This window comes from Atractosteus spatula, chromosome 4 (assembly GCF_055471065.1).
Source record: "Atractosteus spatula isolate fAtrSpa1 chromosome 4, fAtrSpa1.hap1, whole genome shotgun sequence".
In the NCBI taxonomy this organism is placed as follows: domain Eukaryota; kingdom Metazoa; phylum Chordata; class Actinopteri; order Semionotiformes; family Lepisosteidae; genus Atractosteus; species Atractosteus spatula.
In genome coordinates, this window is record NC_142709.1 from 509,060 (window position 1) to 526,074 (window position 17,015).

Sequence of the window (17,015 nt, forward strand, 5' to 3'; positions counted from 1 at the left end):
AAAAAGGCTGCAGTTCCTTTACTACGATAGAATGCAAACTTTGGGATTAAAACAGACAAGTGCCATGAATGTCATTCGTACTTACAATTGGAATAATTTCAAATAGTCACATGCAATCAAATATTATTTTATAGTCTCTCATCCATTAAATGTTAGACATGAATTTTATTTTCTAAAGTGTCTTAAGCATATTTGAGATCTAACTGAGGAAAGATAATTAGAACACTCAAAATGCAGCCAGAGGGACTGCAGTTATTAAAACATGGCACAAGTCTAACCCACACATTTCTTAAGAATATTTTTAGGTTTCTTTAAAAAAATTAAGGACACAAAAATAATAAGGACACCTAAGAAAATAAATGCAAATGTTTATTTTGTTCATAAATAAATTACTTATCAATAATTATGTAAGCTAGTTGATGTTTACATCATATATGGCACCAAAGGTCTGAAATAGAACTACTGCAATTATATATTCTGGAAATAAACTGTTCTACTTTCTCCTCTTTTTCTTAACATAATACCACTCACATTATCTTGTTAAACATAGGTTTAATTTATAAACTACATTTAATGTACAACCACTTTGCTTTGAGAATGCTTTTGGCAACTCTTGACAGATATGAAAAGTAGAAATTTCTTTGGAGTCCAAAAATTAAAAAAAAACACCACTATTTTTTTTCCTGCCAGATCAGGAAAAAAAACTTTTCCAATACATCCTCCAAGTCTTGGTGGTGCAGAGGGCTAAGAAACGAGTTCCTCTCACACTTTACGACTCTAGGACCAGCCGTGGGGCTTTGCTTTTGTATTAAACAAAGGGACCATCACAAAATGCCTACAAACACAGGAGCATTCGTTTACAGCACCTAAATTGCCAAAGTCAAAACCAACATGCTTTTTTAGATTGTGCATCCACACCATATTCCATTAATCAGCAGCAGAAGAAGAAATGTTGAAGCTGGAAAACATTCCGTAGAGCTCAAAGGCCTAACCTCTTCACCATCAGCTTCTTCTTGTGTCTCTGCCTGCTGGCTTCCCGAATTGCCTTCCATTTCTGCAGGTCCTCTTCACTGCAGGAAGTGGGAACTGGGATAGTCACTGGCACAGAAGTGTGAGGCTGAACTGCCCCCAGCTTTCGCACCAACATGTCATCTACTTTTGGGTGTGAAGCACAGAGTTTACCCTCCACCTCTTCGCCCTCTTCCCCCTCCTCTTCGGGAATGGGTGTCCTGGGCTGGCATAGCAGTCGGGACCGGAGGCTCGGTGGCAGAGCCCAGGGCTCCGGTACAGGGATAGCATGGTAGACATCAGGAGCTCCAGAAAGGGAAAGTCCCATTTTCAGAGAGCCGAGCCTCACTTTACGGAAAACCAGATCATCTTTCTTTACATCTGGGGTCGCCGACTCTTCTCGCCGCTTCTGAGTGACAATACTGCTTTCAGGCTCTGAATCCGGGATACGGTCTTCCCGGGCTTCTGGACTCGTGCACTGGAGGTTCACAAGGCTCTGGAAAGACCCAGTCCGACGGGCAAACATGTCATCGTTTTCTAGATCAGGAAGAAACTTTTCCGATATGTCGCCCGAGTCTTGGTGCTGCAAAGGGCTAAGAAATGAGTTCCTCTCACACTTTACGACTCTAGGACCAGCCATGGGGTCAAGTCTGGGCACGCTGGCACAAGGCTTCATGAATTGTGAATGTTCAGTTGCACCTTTTAGAGTTTGTGGCTGCATGGAAAGACTGGAGTTCAGCAACAGGAGAGAGCAGAAAGAAAACTTATTTAGCACCAGAAAACCCCAGTAGAACAAAAGTGGGAGTACCAAAGTGTGAAAAGGGAAAAAGTAGCCTTTAGTTAATTCCTATACCAGGTTAAAACCAGCCTTATAAAAATTATTTACTTTGCTATAATTAAATTAGTTAAAAAATAAAATAAATTAATGGAAAGGGATGACCACAGATCTCCCTTCATTTAAGAGAAAAAAAGTATTATCATAACATGTAAGAAGAAAAACTGACTTAAAATAGTCAGTATATAATAACATTTGATTAAAACAGTGTGCACATTCCCTTTTTCTTCAAGGAATTTCAAAGAAATTCATACTAAATGACAGGAAATGTTTCTGGGCCCATTGATTCTGTATTGAGCCTTTTAAAAAAGTCCAATGTACAAATACAATGAAATGATAAGATCCTGGATTTTAATTTCTAAATTTAAAGATTATGACAGGTTATGCTTTTAAATTTCCCCTTATATGTTTAAGGGGAAGTTAATTTGAAGACTTCATCTTGCAGTGGTATGAACCTTTGCTGCGCTCTGGAACAACAGCAATCAGACATGCTTTCAGCAGCCCTTGGCTTGTCCAGGTGACTGAGGTGTTTATGAGACACAAACTGGGGTGGCTGTTCATCTCTAGCAGATGAGGGATCAAGGAAGGGATTGCCTTCACAGTCAGACTCCTCTGAAGATGAACCAGACTTCTTCTGGCTACGGCAAAGACACAGAAAGACCCAACAGGAAAGAAATCAAAGTACAGAACAGACATCGGAGGGATAAGGTAAAGATGTACTGACTGAAACAGAAATTAATTTAAAAAGGAATTAAAAATGTCCAAGACATTTGAACAATCCACTACTGAGAAAAACTAAAGAGGAGAATTAAAGGAAACTGGGTTTTTTAATGATATTAGAATTTGAGCAATATGTTTTTTTAATTAAACTTACTGTAGGCATGATCCTAAGTGCATGTTTTAAACCTGGTATAAAGCAATGAAATCCACGTAACTGGATCTTAAATGCTGTGAAACCCCAACAAACCTGAAACCCTGGATCTTCCTATACCATGGTCTGCGCTGAGATCCGAGCTTGATCTTGTGCACACGCAGGTCTTCTTCCGGAGTCCAGTACTTTGGCAGAAACGTGTCATAAGCCACAATTGCCGAGGGCTGCAGCACCAAGCCCACCTTGCGTGCATAGAGGTCATCCTTCTGTGGGTCTGCTGTGCCTTCTTCTTCTTCTTCCTCTTCCAAATTTTGGCAAAGGTCACTTATGAGGACCTGCTCTGGAGCTGAAGGGTCACTGTCCACCTTGACACCCCCACACTGCTGCGTGCTACTGCTCAAAAAGAGCCAATCACATGAGTCCTATGGGCGACTGTGCACATATTGTACACAAACCAGGGCGAGCACCATGCTTTCATGCAAAGAAAATCAGGTTCAACATAACACTGCCAGCAAGGTTAGTGCAAATTCAAAAACACAGAAGCTCCAAAGGGCAGTTATTTTACAGCACAGTGCTGAGTTTGCAGCATAAACAATGCATAGCATTTCTTTAAAGGTCAACAGTCCCCGTTTAAAGACGAAAAAGGAGCAAATGAAGCAAGCTGGTTAAACGCCTCTATTCCTGTAAAGTTTGAGAGCAGCAATGCATATTCTGAGCGTCATGTTATTTTGCAGTTACAGATCTTACTGACCCCACTGCCAGCCCAGGTGCTGGTGACAAAGTGCCCAGGGGGAGAGAACCACTCAGGTGGCAGCAGAAATCGGCGCTGTGCACAGGCACAGCGTAGTTGGCCGGGCTAGCAGGTGGGTGCGTCTGAAACCTGCGGCTAGCCAGGTCATCCAGCAGCACATTGGGCTGCCTCCTTTCGCCCTCCGAGTCGGAATCGCTCTCATAGTCGTAAGCCAATCGCAGGTGTGTTGCGGGAGGGTGGCCTTGCAGGGGATCCCCATTCTGAGGAATGGGATTACTCCTACTGGTCTCTTCTTCACTGAGGTCATCCAGAACAATGAGCAATTCAACACACTGAGAACAGTAGAGCGTAAACTAATTCCATTTAAAACACATGAGACCAGCTTGGCAGCAAAAAAGAAGGAAAAGCGCATTTGAAGAAATAACCAGCAAAGATTTTTCCAAATGCTATCACTTGGTGACGAGACCTCGTGTAACAGCTGAAGCAGTTATTGCAGAAAAAAATATGAAAAGTTAATTTACAGGTAGTTCTGAAAAGGATAAGTTTCATAATCATAATCATAAAGTAGCATAATCAAGGATATTCACTTAAATTTAACCAAAGAACCAACTGTGAAACAGGTTGGATATCCAAGTGATGATATACCACAGAATACAAAATAAAAAGATGCCATCATTTTTCAGGAAACTATTTCACAGAGTAGACCTTATAAAACCAATGTTAAGAAGACGTCCAACAACTTTTGTTTGTTCCACTCTCTCGTACATACCCGCATCCTTATTCACCTGATATTTTGTTTTTCCTTATTATAACAAGAAACATTCTGCTACCAAAGCAGGTCAAATTACCTGGAAAAGGAGCCATCCTCTTCAGTGTACATGGGACTTGCCCAGCTTCTCCTGTTGTCTTCATGACGTTCAGCTCGCTTCTTCCTCAGTGGGGCTGGGACATATCCAGCCTGCTTGTCTTTAGTGGGAAGAAACTGGTTAAACTGTGCATTGCTCTTTGGTTCTACCACTGCAACCCGGCGGTACTGCAGACCGTCCTTGTTCTCCGACATCTTGAATGCCGATTCCAACTCCACGTCACTCCCACAACCTGTAAAGAGAAGACAGCCTGTTAGGAGAGGAACAGAGCTGAAATGCTGTACCCGCATTTCAGCGGACTGCTCAGTCGTGCGCTGTCCCCATCCAGAAGTTCACAGACTGCTGTTGGCAATGGCTGGAATGTTTTCAGACTTTTGTTAATAAACAGCGACAAAACCAGCTCAGGAATAACATGTTCATTTGCAATCCCTTGCTGAATGCACTGGAATGTATCACCAGGCTGAACAAAGAAGCAGAAACAAAGGCGCGTCTAATAATTGGAAAACAATTTCCAGACCTTCAAAACCATGCCAATGTTTGATTTAATCTGTTCTTTGATCAGTAATGATATTTGCATGGAAGGCATTTTGTATTCCCAACAACTGAGGGTAAGTTTTGGCATTTTGATAAACATGAAAAGGACTCACCTTCACAGATAAAGATCTGCAAAGGTGGCCACACAATGCCACTCTCAGTACTGGAGGGTAAATAAAGGTAAAAAAAAATATTTATAAATACATTTTCACAGCACTCAAGAACGATTTTCAATATCTCTTAAAATAGGCTTTTGGATGCTTTTACCCCACAGCAATTTTGAAAGTCAAAATTAAACTGCAGATCAAATAACAAGGATCAATTTTGTCATTTAATACTGATAATGATTAATCTTCTGTACGATAAATATTATACTGGGTGTAATTTTACACATGCAAAAATGAATTTGTTTTAGAGAAAGAAAAACCCATATGTTGTTGCATATTTTGATTAAAAGATTACCTTGCCTATTTGTTGGGGTATGGGATAATCAAAGATCCTGGACCTTATTTACTTCAATCTCAAGTTAAAAATACCAGGTTTACATCAAATTAAAATTATCTTTTGGATTGAATCAGGCTAGATGTAACAGCAACTGAAAAACTTGCATTTAGGCCAGTAGGATTTCAGAATCCTACTGTGCGCAAAATATTTCTGTGGAATGTGCAAACAGCTCCCTCCTAGAAGGTTTTGTGGGTTTGTGTGAATCACATTCCACAGCTTCACTGCTCATCCTCTACTACCCTGGTCTAAATTCTTCAGTTATGCTTCTTTCATGGCAGCAGTGATAAATGTCACCACCAGAGGGCTTTGTGTTCCAACTGTATGATTTTATACAGTGGGATTTCTGATGATTACTGAGCTAACCCAAGTTCAATTCTGCAGTGGTGGCTCTTGTTATTAATGGGTGGTACTGTACATATTTATTGAAACTCACAATACAGCAGTGTACAGTAGTTCTGGTTCACATGCTAGGGTAAAAAAAAACATATATCAACAGATCAATGTCTGTTTTCTTTTTGCTTTTCATAGCTCATTTCTTCACACCCCATTTTTAAATAATGGAACAATTGAACATTAGATAATCAACTGGTTCCAGCTGAGGTCCTAATCACAAGACAACAAAACTTCTCTTCTACTTTTTTTTTTAATGGCATCATGGTTTCTCCAAGCCTGTCTGCTAGCGGTCTCCCCCCCCCCCAAATAAAACCAAGTTGCAGCACAATTCTATTTTGATAGAACTGGTACACGGCGTACCCTCGCTACTGCCTTTCAAAGTTGCGTCCGAAGAGTTGCTCAGCGATCTCGAGCCGACCGAGTCCAGGCTGTCTAGGGAGTCGTCTCTCTGGTGAGAAGCTGGAAGTAAGAGCAGCTCCCCTTTCTCCGCGTACCAGCTTTCGCCGTATCCGCTGTCCCTGCCGCTTCGCTTCAGACTGCCCGATTCTTCAAGCACCTGCAATCAAAACCAGCTCAGCCTCACGTTCTACAGATCTTCCTACAAATTTCAGGGTCATTTCAGATGCACATCAAATCAAATTTTAAGGCTTGTGAAACAATTTAAGGCAAATATAAAAGAAAAAGACGTTTCAAGTCCTTTCATTATTTAATTTAAATGGAACATTACTGAAAAAAAATATCGTAACGCAGACGGCCGACATTGCAGGTTGTGCGTGACGTCACCGCCTTTTCCTGTGAATAGGGCTGACGGAAGATTTCCCTTTAGCTCAACTGGCTGGGTCCCTGTTGAGTGACACCGGAGGCCCAGGTTCGAGTCCCCAGCAGTGAGGGGCCGACCTGAGGCGGCAGCGGCGAGGACGCATACTCACGTGAACCCGAAGCGCTACAATATATTTTATTTAAAACCACAATAACGGCGAAATTGCTAAATTACCTGAAACAAACCTGAAAGTACTGTTTATACTGCTTAAGAGACACAAATGAGGTAAATAACACTAAAGATTAGCTTTTGAGAGTTTGAAAACAAGCAAGAGATTCTCCGTTTCAAGGTATTGAAAAGAAAATATTGTATAACTGGAGCTACTAAATACAAAAAAAAGACTAGTACAACAAGATTTTACACAGCTGTTGAGCTTCATAGATAACTTGCATTATTACAGTCCACCTATTTCAAAAGTTAGACCTTAAACTAAGGAACAATTCTTTTTTTTAAACCAAAAAAAGAACCTCATTACCTTTGATAGAGCTGTTCCTAATAATCCTTCAAAAGCTTTCAGGTTTAGGTGAGGTCCATTATAGAAAGGACCAGTCTGTGCTTTCCTACCCAGCCAATATATTGTGATTAAAACCTGGAAAAAAATTAAAAAGTTGAATTTCACATTTAAAAATATCTAGAGATTTCTAGTATTACAAGAGAGTTTCCCTAAAACCCTTTAATAAAGAAGTCTGGAATTAACTTCTGTTGTTCATGCTTATTAATGTAATTATTTAAAGAATTAGAAAGGAAGGTTATAGCTGTCCATGTGCAGACAAGACTAAATTACAGTAGATTCCCTAGAGCTATTTTTTGTCAGATCCAACTTAACAGCCTCTGCTATTAAAACATTTCAAAACGCATTTCAGGTGCAGTGCGTTTGTTGGATCAATACTTTCTTGTGTTTTAACATCTCCTGTATAGTAGTAAATGCATGCCCATTACACTATTCTAAATATCTACCACAATTTTTGGCAAGAATTGAAAAGCTCTTTATAGATTTCCATAAATCAGCAAAAAGCACATACAAACCCCAGTGCACACAAATTTAAAAAATGCAGCCTTTCCCCCCCCCCTCTTATATAATGTGTACGGTTGTATGCTGATAATCAGAAGAATAACTAATAACTATAAAAATGTAATTTGTGCAATTGTTTTCTGCATTAAGATCACAATGTTTTTATTTTTGCATGTGGTTTCCACACACTGTCATGGGTACTACATGCTGTAGCAGCTGAGATGAAAGGCTGAAAGATAAATTTCTCTGCCCCATTAGCGATGATCTTTTCCCAATACAGTCACTTTATGGAAGATCTAACTCAATTTGTGACAGATGAATAGCAGGTATAGGATTTTAAAACATGAATTTCTATTTTTTTTTTCTTAAACATTTCAAAAGGATGTTAAACATTAAGAGTTCAATGCTCGTGCGATGTAAACAACTTTAGTTAAACACTTAAAAAATGTTCACCACATTTAGACTTACATTTTTTAACCTCCTGTCTGTTTCTTCAGGCCTGGAATAGAGAGGGGAGAAAATGGTTATTCATTTGTAGTCTCCTAGCCGTTATAAAAGAAGTGCAAGAATGTCTCCTCTGTGCTTCACCGTCTCCCACTGAAGTAGCCAGAAAGTGAAAGCACAGGCAATCACGCTGAGCTCTCCACCCTACTTTACAAAAGGTCATGCTATCTCTAGCCAGGAGGCCTTAAGGCTTGCACAGAATTCCTGTCACTGAGAACAGTGGGTAACCAGATCACCGGCTTCGCATAGTTCAAAGAAACCTGTTTAACCATGAATACATGTCAGCAGACTGTCTTATCTAAGACACAATCAATGGCACTCAAATGTTTTGATCCTAAACAAAGCAGATTGTTTTTGTGTGCTTTTGGCATTTAGACATCAGTGATTTTAATTATCTTTCTTTATGGGGTATTAGAACTTTGGGCCCAAAATCCAACATTTAAAATACATACTTTGTCTTTATATAAAACGTTTATGTCATATGTTTTGCATTCATGTTATTTGAACCAAAGAAATTACAGTTCACAAGAACTATTCACAAAAACTGCTTACCTGATCAGACAGCATGCCTATTTGATTTGGTGTATCAAAGGTGAAATTTAAAAGTGGTTAATTTAAAATTCCTATCCCCAGACCAGATCTTGCCTCCACCAAGCTATCTGACAGAAACTGGAATTTCAACAATATTGCACATGTGGTTGGCAATCCCAGGGATACTACAGGTTCAACAACAGACTGTGCCTAACCCTGATTGCATTGCCTTAATCAACAAATTAAATCTTCCTCTGGCTAGCTGGTCACCTCCTCGATCTAATAATCCCTGTACACCATCAATCATAATATCTATAAAGCTCTTCTTATTGCTCTGAATAGCCTCCAATAATAACACTGAGCCATGCTGGGGGGAGATTATTAGCTAAGGAAGTATGAGACACTAGGCTGGTCTCTATGCAACGCATTCCTGCAGTGTAGGGTAATACAATAATGTGACATTACTTGACCTTGTGACACTTTTCATGTCTAGGTCCATGGCACTTCTGCAGCTGGAAACACCAGCACAGAAAGCACAAGAATGCTTTCTGACACAGGGGGATTATTAGTGTCAGTCACCTTTTACATTAACACATTCCCGAGCAAATATTTTCTATTGATTCATCTTCATAGAATGTCACATTGATTGTAAATGTGACTTATTAGACTACAGCATTTCTTAAAGCAATGCATATGCTGTAAATGTGTTCATGTGCATAGAACAGCAGTTCCATCAATCTGCACTAAGGTCTTCAATGTTACAAAACTTTATTTTAGTCCCTCCTATGTTTGCTTAGACTTAGGTAATTTATTACCTGTGAATGCTACAGTATTGAGAAAGCAGCTGGAACCCACCCCCTCTTATACACACAGCCCAATTTATAACTGCAATAAAGATGGAAACAGTGCTTATTAATTGTGGAATTAAGTCTTCATTAATATACTTCATTGAATGCTATATGATTTTGGGAATAATCTTAAACAAGGCATGCCATTGTTCCATTTGTTCCAGGTCTCAGGAGTTAATTCTGAACTTGGATGCCTAAATCGTTCATACACATGAGGATTGCTAGGACAGCTCGTGAGGTAAAAATAGCTCTTTTCTGACTTTTTTAGTGTTATCAGTTATTAAAGTTTTCAGAAAAATAAATAACAGAGTCTGTTATATGATGCAATAATTCATGTTCCTAAATTTTATAGTGCAAATAGTCTTCCAATACAACTATGACTAACAATGATAAATCACATATACTTTTAATAATTAAACAGTATATAATTGTATTCACCCAAAGAAGGCTCCAAAGCTGAAAAGTTGTGTTTTCTTTCTTCTCTTTTCAGCATGGAATAAACCTATCACTTGTTCCTTTGCACCCTACGCATGCTGACACAGCTACTGTACCCACCTGAACTAGTTTAAAAGATAACTGAATGTTATTTAATGCATGCTTCCTTAATAATTGATACTGCAACTCCAGAGGCATACTGTATCAATCAGTCAGAAAATGAGAATAGTAGCTAGTCGATTTAGTTAAGAGCTGGCTGTCATCTTCCCAGTATTGATTAGAGCATGGTGTCTGAAAACTAAGAAAAAATAACTTTGTCTTCTCCATACAACCACCCATTTTCTCAAACAAGACAACGTTCATATGAAACAGATTCTAATGCAAATTTTCCTTTATCAGTTGGACAATTTGCATCAGAACAAAAGCAAAACTTTTTTTATATATTGTATAAGTACTGTATCTATGATATATTTTTCTGTAAAAGAGAAAAAAAGTTTTTGTATAGTATAACCATTCTAGTGATGAGAAAATTCAGCAATGGTACAGTAAAGGCTTTTTATTCAGCAGACATTTCTATAAACATCTATGACCTTTGAATCAACACTGACTTTGACCGGTGACTCAAATGTATGAGGCACCAATAATATTTCAGTGTATACTTAACAGGGATTTTAAAAGACAGAGATATCTAAAATGCAATGTGCTCTATTTAGGTACCCACACCAAAAAACTACAAATTGAAACTTATTCAAAAAAGTTTCCGTCTCACACCCAAGGAATTTAACAGGTTTTATTGCTCATCCGCTGTAATTCACATGAAACAGGTGAAGCCTATATCAAGAAAAAACAACTGCTGCCGCACAGCGAGAACAGTTTGCTGTTGCTATGACAAAATGCCAGTATTGTCAACGTATTACAACAATGAATGTTGGGGACGGCTGCCAGGACCTTTCATCTCAATAGGTGTGACCCCGATAGAAACACTGCAGGTCAGATGACAGCAGGCTCCCCCACCCCCATCATGTGAACAAGACATTCTGTACCAATTCACATTCTCTCCTGCTGAGATTGAGCACGATAAGGGCTTGAAATAAGCAACACTGGCACTAGCTCTAGCATTTGCAGAGAGAGAAATGCACAGGGCGCATGTCAAGGCAACCACACACCATGGCCAAATTAAGCTCCTCATGAGGGTCCCAAGACAAAGAGAACGGGGGAGCTCTTCGGGGAGCCCCTGTAAAAGACTAGAGAGCACAATGGGAGAGCGCAGAAGCTGCAAAATAAGGGCTGAGGGCTTTACTGTTCCCTGAAATTCCAGATTAGAAGTGAAAAAACACTCAAGGAAAACCGATTTCCTTGTGTTTTAATGCTACATTTTAAAAATGAAATTAAACCTACAGTACATCATAAATCACTACGATGTTTATCTTCTGAATGTCTTCAAGGAGATTTTGTTTCTCCTTGAAAGAAAAAAACATTTTTGTTTTAAAGATTTTTTACTCCTTTTTTAATTTCATCATTTGCATTTTTACCAAGATGCCCAGAACCATCTTGAAAGCAATTCACAAAGATTCCTTTCCTTGATGTGAGGGTGCATAACAATTCTGTGATTTATAAAACACCAAAGAAGATTCTACATTAAGTATGTAATATAAACAGTGTGGTTAATTTTAAAAAATACATGCATTTCCAAACAACTTTCAAAACCACCTTAAAATGTTTCTGCCAGTTCCTCGGCTGAAAGCCTCTAAATTAGGGCATTTGGAATTCTGCTACAGTACCTGTAGACGTTCATTGATCACACTACACTGCAAGGAGAACCTGTAAAATACTGCACATTTTGCTAATATTTGAACATATGCTGCATTTGAAAACCAAAACTGTTACACAATGAAAATAATATTTAGATCTCAGTACTTTTAGGAGAGTACATTTGGAGACAATTTTGTTTAACGTAACTTGAAACAATTTGAGTGATCTGCAAAGATAATACAAGATAGGTAGGCAAGTGCATGATTACATTGAACCTAAAGTAGATGGGTTAATAACATTTACCACACTTGGACAGTTATAAACTTTCTCACTTTGTGAGACCACCAAAAGTTTACAACAGATATTTTTCCCATTATTTGGTTGGAATTTACCTATTTAAAATACGGACAGTAGTATTCTCCATTACTAGACTAAGGCTACCATGCCAAAAAAGGTTTTTGAAATTTCACTTACATCTCAGCTTCCTCATTTTTCAGATACTTTTCCTATAGGTTTTCACAATCTGAAGCACAGTTTTGAAGGAATTACACATTTATAAAGATAAATTTAAATTTATTTTGTGTCAATAGGTCAATTTCAAGGTAGCACTGGGATACAGAAAGAGTGCAGTGTTAAAAGTTATTCATACCAAAAACAAATCAGGATTTTCATTAAAGATATGAAGATATGATTCCACTGGCTACTGGGGAGGTTATAACAGACGTTCTGAGCCAATATAGCTCTATGCTCGGCAAATAATTCATATTAGTGATAGTCCAATTTTCTTTCAACAATGGTAACAAAAAGGTAATATTTATTGGTCTGGAAAGGTTTTTACCACTAGAGGAGAGTCTGTGGAATTACACCTCCATTGCAAGAGCTCCCATACAGTAGCAGAGTAAATGGAAATGTATTTTATTAGTTTGTCATTCTATTGTACAGCTGATGAATGACACATTTTCAACTTTCTTTAATGTCATATCTATATTCCCAGTCTGGTGTCTTGCAACCAAAGGATAAATGGCTCATAGCAAATAAGAATAAAGATTAAGGAACAGTAATAAAATTCAGTCAGAAAAAAAAATCATGAGAGAAAGGAGTATCACTCAAGCACTGCGATTATAAATCTCAATCATCAATAATATAAGCAGTACATACACAATCTAAAATATACTGTATATAGCCAAAGCATCAACGCATTAAATAAACACTGAAAGACAAAACCAGCCAGCACAAGTGTATGTGTGTGTTTATCATGAGGGGGTAAAAAAAAGAAACATCCTCATTCATTTCCAGCATCTCAACATTGACAATCTCTTTCAACATAAAGCACAAAAGTAACAGGTGAGCTTTGTACTGCGGATAATTCTAGCCATTATTGTATTACCAGCACTGCAAAACTGTCTAAAGAATCAAGAAAACACCATTTTGTTATCTTGCCTCACATTAAAGAGGGACTAACAAGTTTTTAATATCTTGGGTATACTGAAAGGACTTGATGTTGTGTAAGTAAAAGCAACAACAGGTGCACATACTATAGAGGTCTCTACAAGGCTTCCATCCTTATCAAACAGTACAGGTACTGTTCAAAGGCAACAGGGAGGGGTAGATGAAATCTTCCATAGTTTCCGTAACAGTATGCACTGAACACAAGGGCTGTGACCATTTATGGTAAGGCTTGTATCTATGACAGAATTTATTGGTTGTACGTAACTATCGTATTTCACAATTGCTTGGCACAACAATGAAGAAGAATGAGACTGAAATTGATGGAACCGCAGCACAAAGTAACAAAATGTTCTCTGACTGCAAAAAGGACCCCTGAACTACTGACCTTGGGCTTTAGCTTAAAACCATTTTACAGTACACAGATTAAATAAAAGATTAATTATCCATTAAAAAGCATTCATTGCTAAATAATATAATATTAAAACAGCCAATGTTAGAAGCAGACAGTTTCCAATGTGAATTAATACCACAGTTATTATTTAACACTTTTCGATCTCCACACTAGTATATCAATATAACGATGTGCAGGACTATCACAATTTCTTATGTACTGGAACAATATCACTAAATTTGATGTTAAAATGTTTGGAACAGTGACTTTTCAGTCATCAATTGTATTATTCAAAATACTATTTGAAGTTCAAAATTCTCAGAAAGCTCTTGGAAAAAGCACATGAGCACTTAAGGCTGTGTTACAATATACTGTAAGCTACTATTAACAAGAACTATTTTCTGCGTGGGAGTAATGAAGCCACATCTGTTTCTCAAGGCTCCTTGGCTTCTGCTAGGCCTGTATCTACCTCTCCATAAACCATGTGGCACAAATGCCATTGGCAACTAAGAACTTGAAGAGTGTCCCCCTCATTGTTACCTATTTATATCTTAGGTTACTTTACTAGTTTGACCCAAATGACTTATAACTCTGTCACATGGGTGTTCTTTTTAAATAGGAAAGAACATAAGTTATAAACAAGTGGAGACCATATGAGCTCATCTTCTGTAGTTTGCTTAATAGCAAACTACAGTACCAATGAACTCATCCTGCTGTTTTTTGAAAGAAGTCAGGTTTTTGGCTTCATCAACATAGCTGGGTAGCTTGTTCCAGACTCCCACAACCCATTGTGTAAGGACTGTGCTCTTCTTGATTTTTAATGCACTTCCATGTACAGTAGTTTCAACCCATGTTTTCTGGTTCATATTTCAGTGTTCATTCAGTAAAGAAGGTCACCGAGCCAGCGGCCATATCACCCTGCAACTCACAACTGGCAACCCACTAAAGCTAAGCAGGTGTGAGCCTGGTCAGTACCTGGATGGGAGACCTCCTGGAAAAAACTAAGGTTGCTGCTGGAAGAGGTGTTAGTGGGGCCAGCAGGGGGCGCTCACCCTGCGGTCCATGTGGGTCCTAATGCCCCAGTATAGTGACGGGGACACTATAATGTAAACAGGTGCCGTCCTTCGGATGAGACGAAAACCGAGGTCCTGACTCTCTGTGGTCATTAAAAATCCCAGGCCGTTTCTAGAAAAGAGTAGGGGTGTAACCCCGGTGTCCTGGCCAAAAAAAAAAAATCCCATTGGCCCTTATAATCCCCATCTATGAACTGGCTTCATTACTCTGCTCTCCTCCCCACTGAGAGCTGATGTGTGGTGAGCGTTCTGGCGCACTATGGCTGCCGTCGCATCATCCAGGTGGATGCTGCACATTGGTGGTGGTGGAGGGGAGTCCCCATTACCTGTAAAGCGCTTTGAGTGGAGTGTCCAGAAAAGCACTATATAAGTGTAAGCAATTATTATTATTATTATTATTAAAGAAGCTGACATGCCTGTGAGGATTGTGATTGCTTGTACAATCAGTCCTCTTGTAAGGACCGGCTTGCACTGTAAGGTGTAATAAGAGACAATTACTTCTTCCCACATCATCACCTCTTCTCCCATTAACAAGCAGTTCTTGTTGTTCAGAGTCCCAGTACAGAACAAATGAAAGCAAGCACTGGAACATTCTTGAACAAAGAGTTCAAAGGCCAGATGAGGGTTACTAACAGATAACAATAAACTTGGGGAGTGGCACAGTATCACACCATGTGTCATAACTCACAATCATTCAAAACACCAGTGGCACAGCAGGAACCCATCACAGTTTTTACACTTCAGAAAACAGCATTGCAAAAACTACAGTAATTTACAGCTAAGGTACTGAGGCATGCAGGGTGTTGCCTATATATACTGTAATCTAGTCAGATACGTCATCAGAATGTGTTTTTCTAAATTGGAGGCCTCAGAATAGATGTGGGTATTGTCAAGGATTTATCATGTTCTCACTGTGAATACTTAGTTAAATTTTTGAAGATTTTCATGCAGCGATCACATAATATTTTATGGATCTCTCATCATCTTTCATTATTCTGTAACACTGTTTTCCTAAACTTTCAGAATAGTTTCTATGTAACTAGTGAATGCACTATCAGCAGAGAAAAATATTTGGTTATGTTTCAAGGAGGAATTTAAAAAAAACAACAAATGGACAAAATAAATGTCATTTTGAGTGTCTGCCTGAGAAAACTACAAAATCAGCAGAATCTGTTTTAGGAAATTTACAAAATTGCTAGTTTGCAAAAGTCATAGATTTAAATAAGTTAGAAAAGCATAATTTAAAAAAATGTTTTCTTTTCACTTCATTTGGAAGCACAATATCTTCACAATAGATCTGGACTTTCTTAGATTTGAAAAATATGAAAGTTATTTTATGTCTGTTTAAAAGTTTGAGATGACACAAAGGTCATGTAATTAAAGACATTAAACAGGACACTTGACCAGTCTAGCCGATTCGATTGATAATAACTAAGTGTTCCGTGGATTTCATTTGGACATTTCATGAAAGAAGCCAGACTATCAGCTTTATGTTCGTTCTAGACTCCCACAACCCTTTGAATACTGAGGTGTCTCCCGTTCTCGGTCTCTGTAGTTTTCACTCATCACCTCTGCTGTGTGTTTCACTTTTGATTCTGAAGAAATTAATTGAGTTTACATTGCTGAAGTGTTTTAGAGGATTCTGATTACTTGAATAAGAAATACACGAAGGAATGTAAAAGGCTAAACTGACCTTTTACATTTTATTAATCTGAATTTCTCAGAAGACAATAGTTTGAGCCCAGAGATCATTCTGTTTCATCTGCCATAGACTGATTTGAGAGAAGCAATTATCTTTTTGTTGAGATCAAAATTGTACACAATACTCTAAATGAGACCTTACAAGTTTAACATACTGTAACACCTTAGCTTAAATTCAGTATATACCCAAACATTGTTCACCTTTAATATTGCTTCCCCAAATTGTCCAGAAGATGGGGAAAAAATGAACAGCAATCACCTAAATCTTTCCTTATATTCAAGAAATCACGTTTCTACTACTTGCATGTGAAATTCTGTACTTAGATGTTTCCAAATTATACATTTTGTCTAATAGCTTCCATTTACATTATTTGGTTAGTCCGCCTAATTTAGTAACCTGTATTAACTTCCTTACTGTACCACAATCTAGATCAGTTATCTATAGGAAGAGTAGAGGTTCCAATAGAAATTCCAATAATTACATCTCATGTTTTGTTCTAATTATCATTTCTATAGCTTTACAGGTAATCATAAGATTTATTGGTGTATAAGTACTTGGTTCGGATTTGTCATTAGGAATGGGGCCGACATTAGCAATTTTATGGTCAATAGTGAATATCCTAGTATTGATTGACAGCTGGAAAAGTTGTCCTGTATACAATCATTAAGTAAGAGAGAGAGAATACCAATCGTCTCTGCAGCTTAATTTTTACTGAAAAAAAAAAAATCACTGAAAT

The 17,015-nt window shown here is 38.2% G+C and overlaps 1 protein-coding gene across 10 annotated transcripts in view; it reads right to left on the bottom strand.

The window, feature by feature from the left end:
* The window catches only part of LOC148835570 (LIM domain only protein 7-like), a 72,027-nt gene that overhangs the window by 24,981 nt on the left and 30,031 nt on the right, over positions 1-17,015 (bottom strand). For 8 of the 10 annotated variants that reach the window (XM_088912714.1, XM_088912707.1, XM_088912713.1 and 5 more), the window contains exons 6-13: positions 8,063-8,093; positions 7,058-7,171; positions 6,123-6,318; positions 4,314-4,563; positions 3,466-3,762; positions 2,811-3,107; positions 2,299-2,481; positions 993-1,736 (exon numbers count right to left, since the gene is read on the bottom strand). In XM_088912714.1, the coding sequence (XP_088768840.1) occupies positions 993-1,736; positions 2,299-2,481; positions 2,811-3,107; positions 3,466-3,762; positions 4,314-4,563; positions 6,123-6,318; positions 7,058-7,171; positions 8,063-8,093 (2,112 nt within the window). The remainder of the gene's footprint in view (positions 1-992; positions 1,737-2,298; positions 2,482-2,810; positions 3,108-3,465; positions 3,763-4,313; positions 4,564-6,122; positions 6,319-7,057; positions 7,172-8,062; positions 8,094-17,015) is intronic. The other 2 variants (XM_088912712.1, XM_088912715.1) reach the window with 2 other exon arrangements.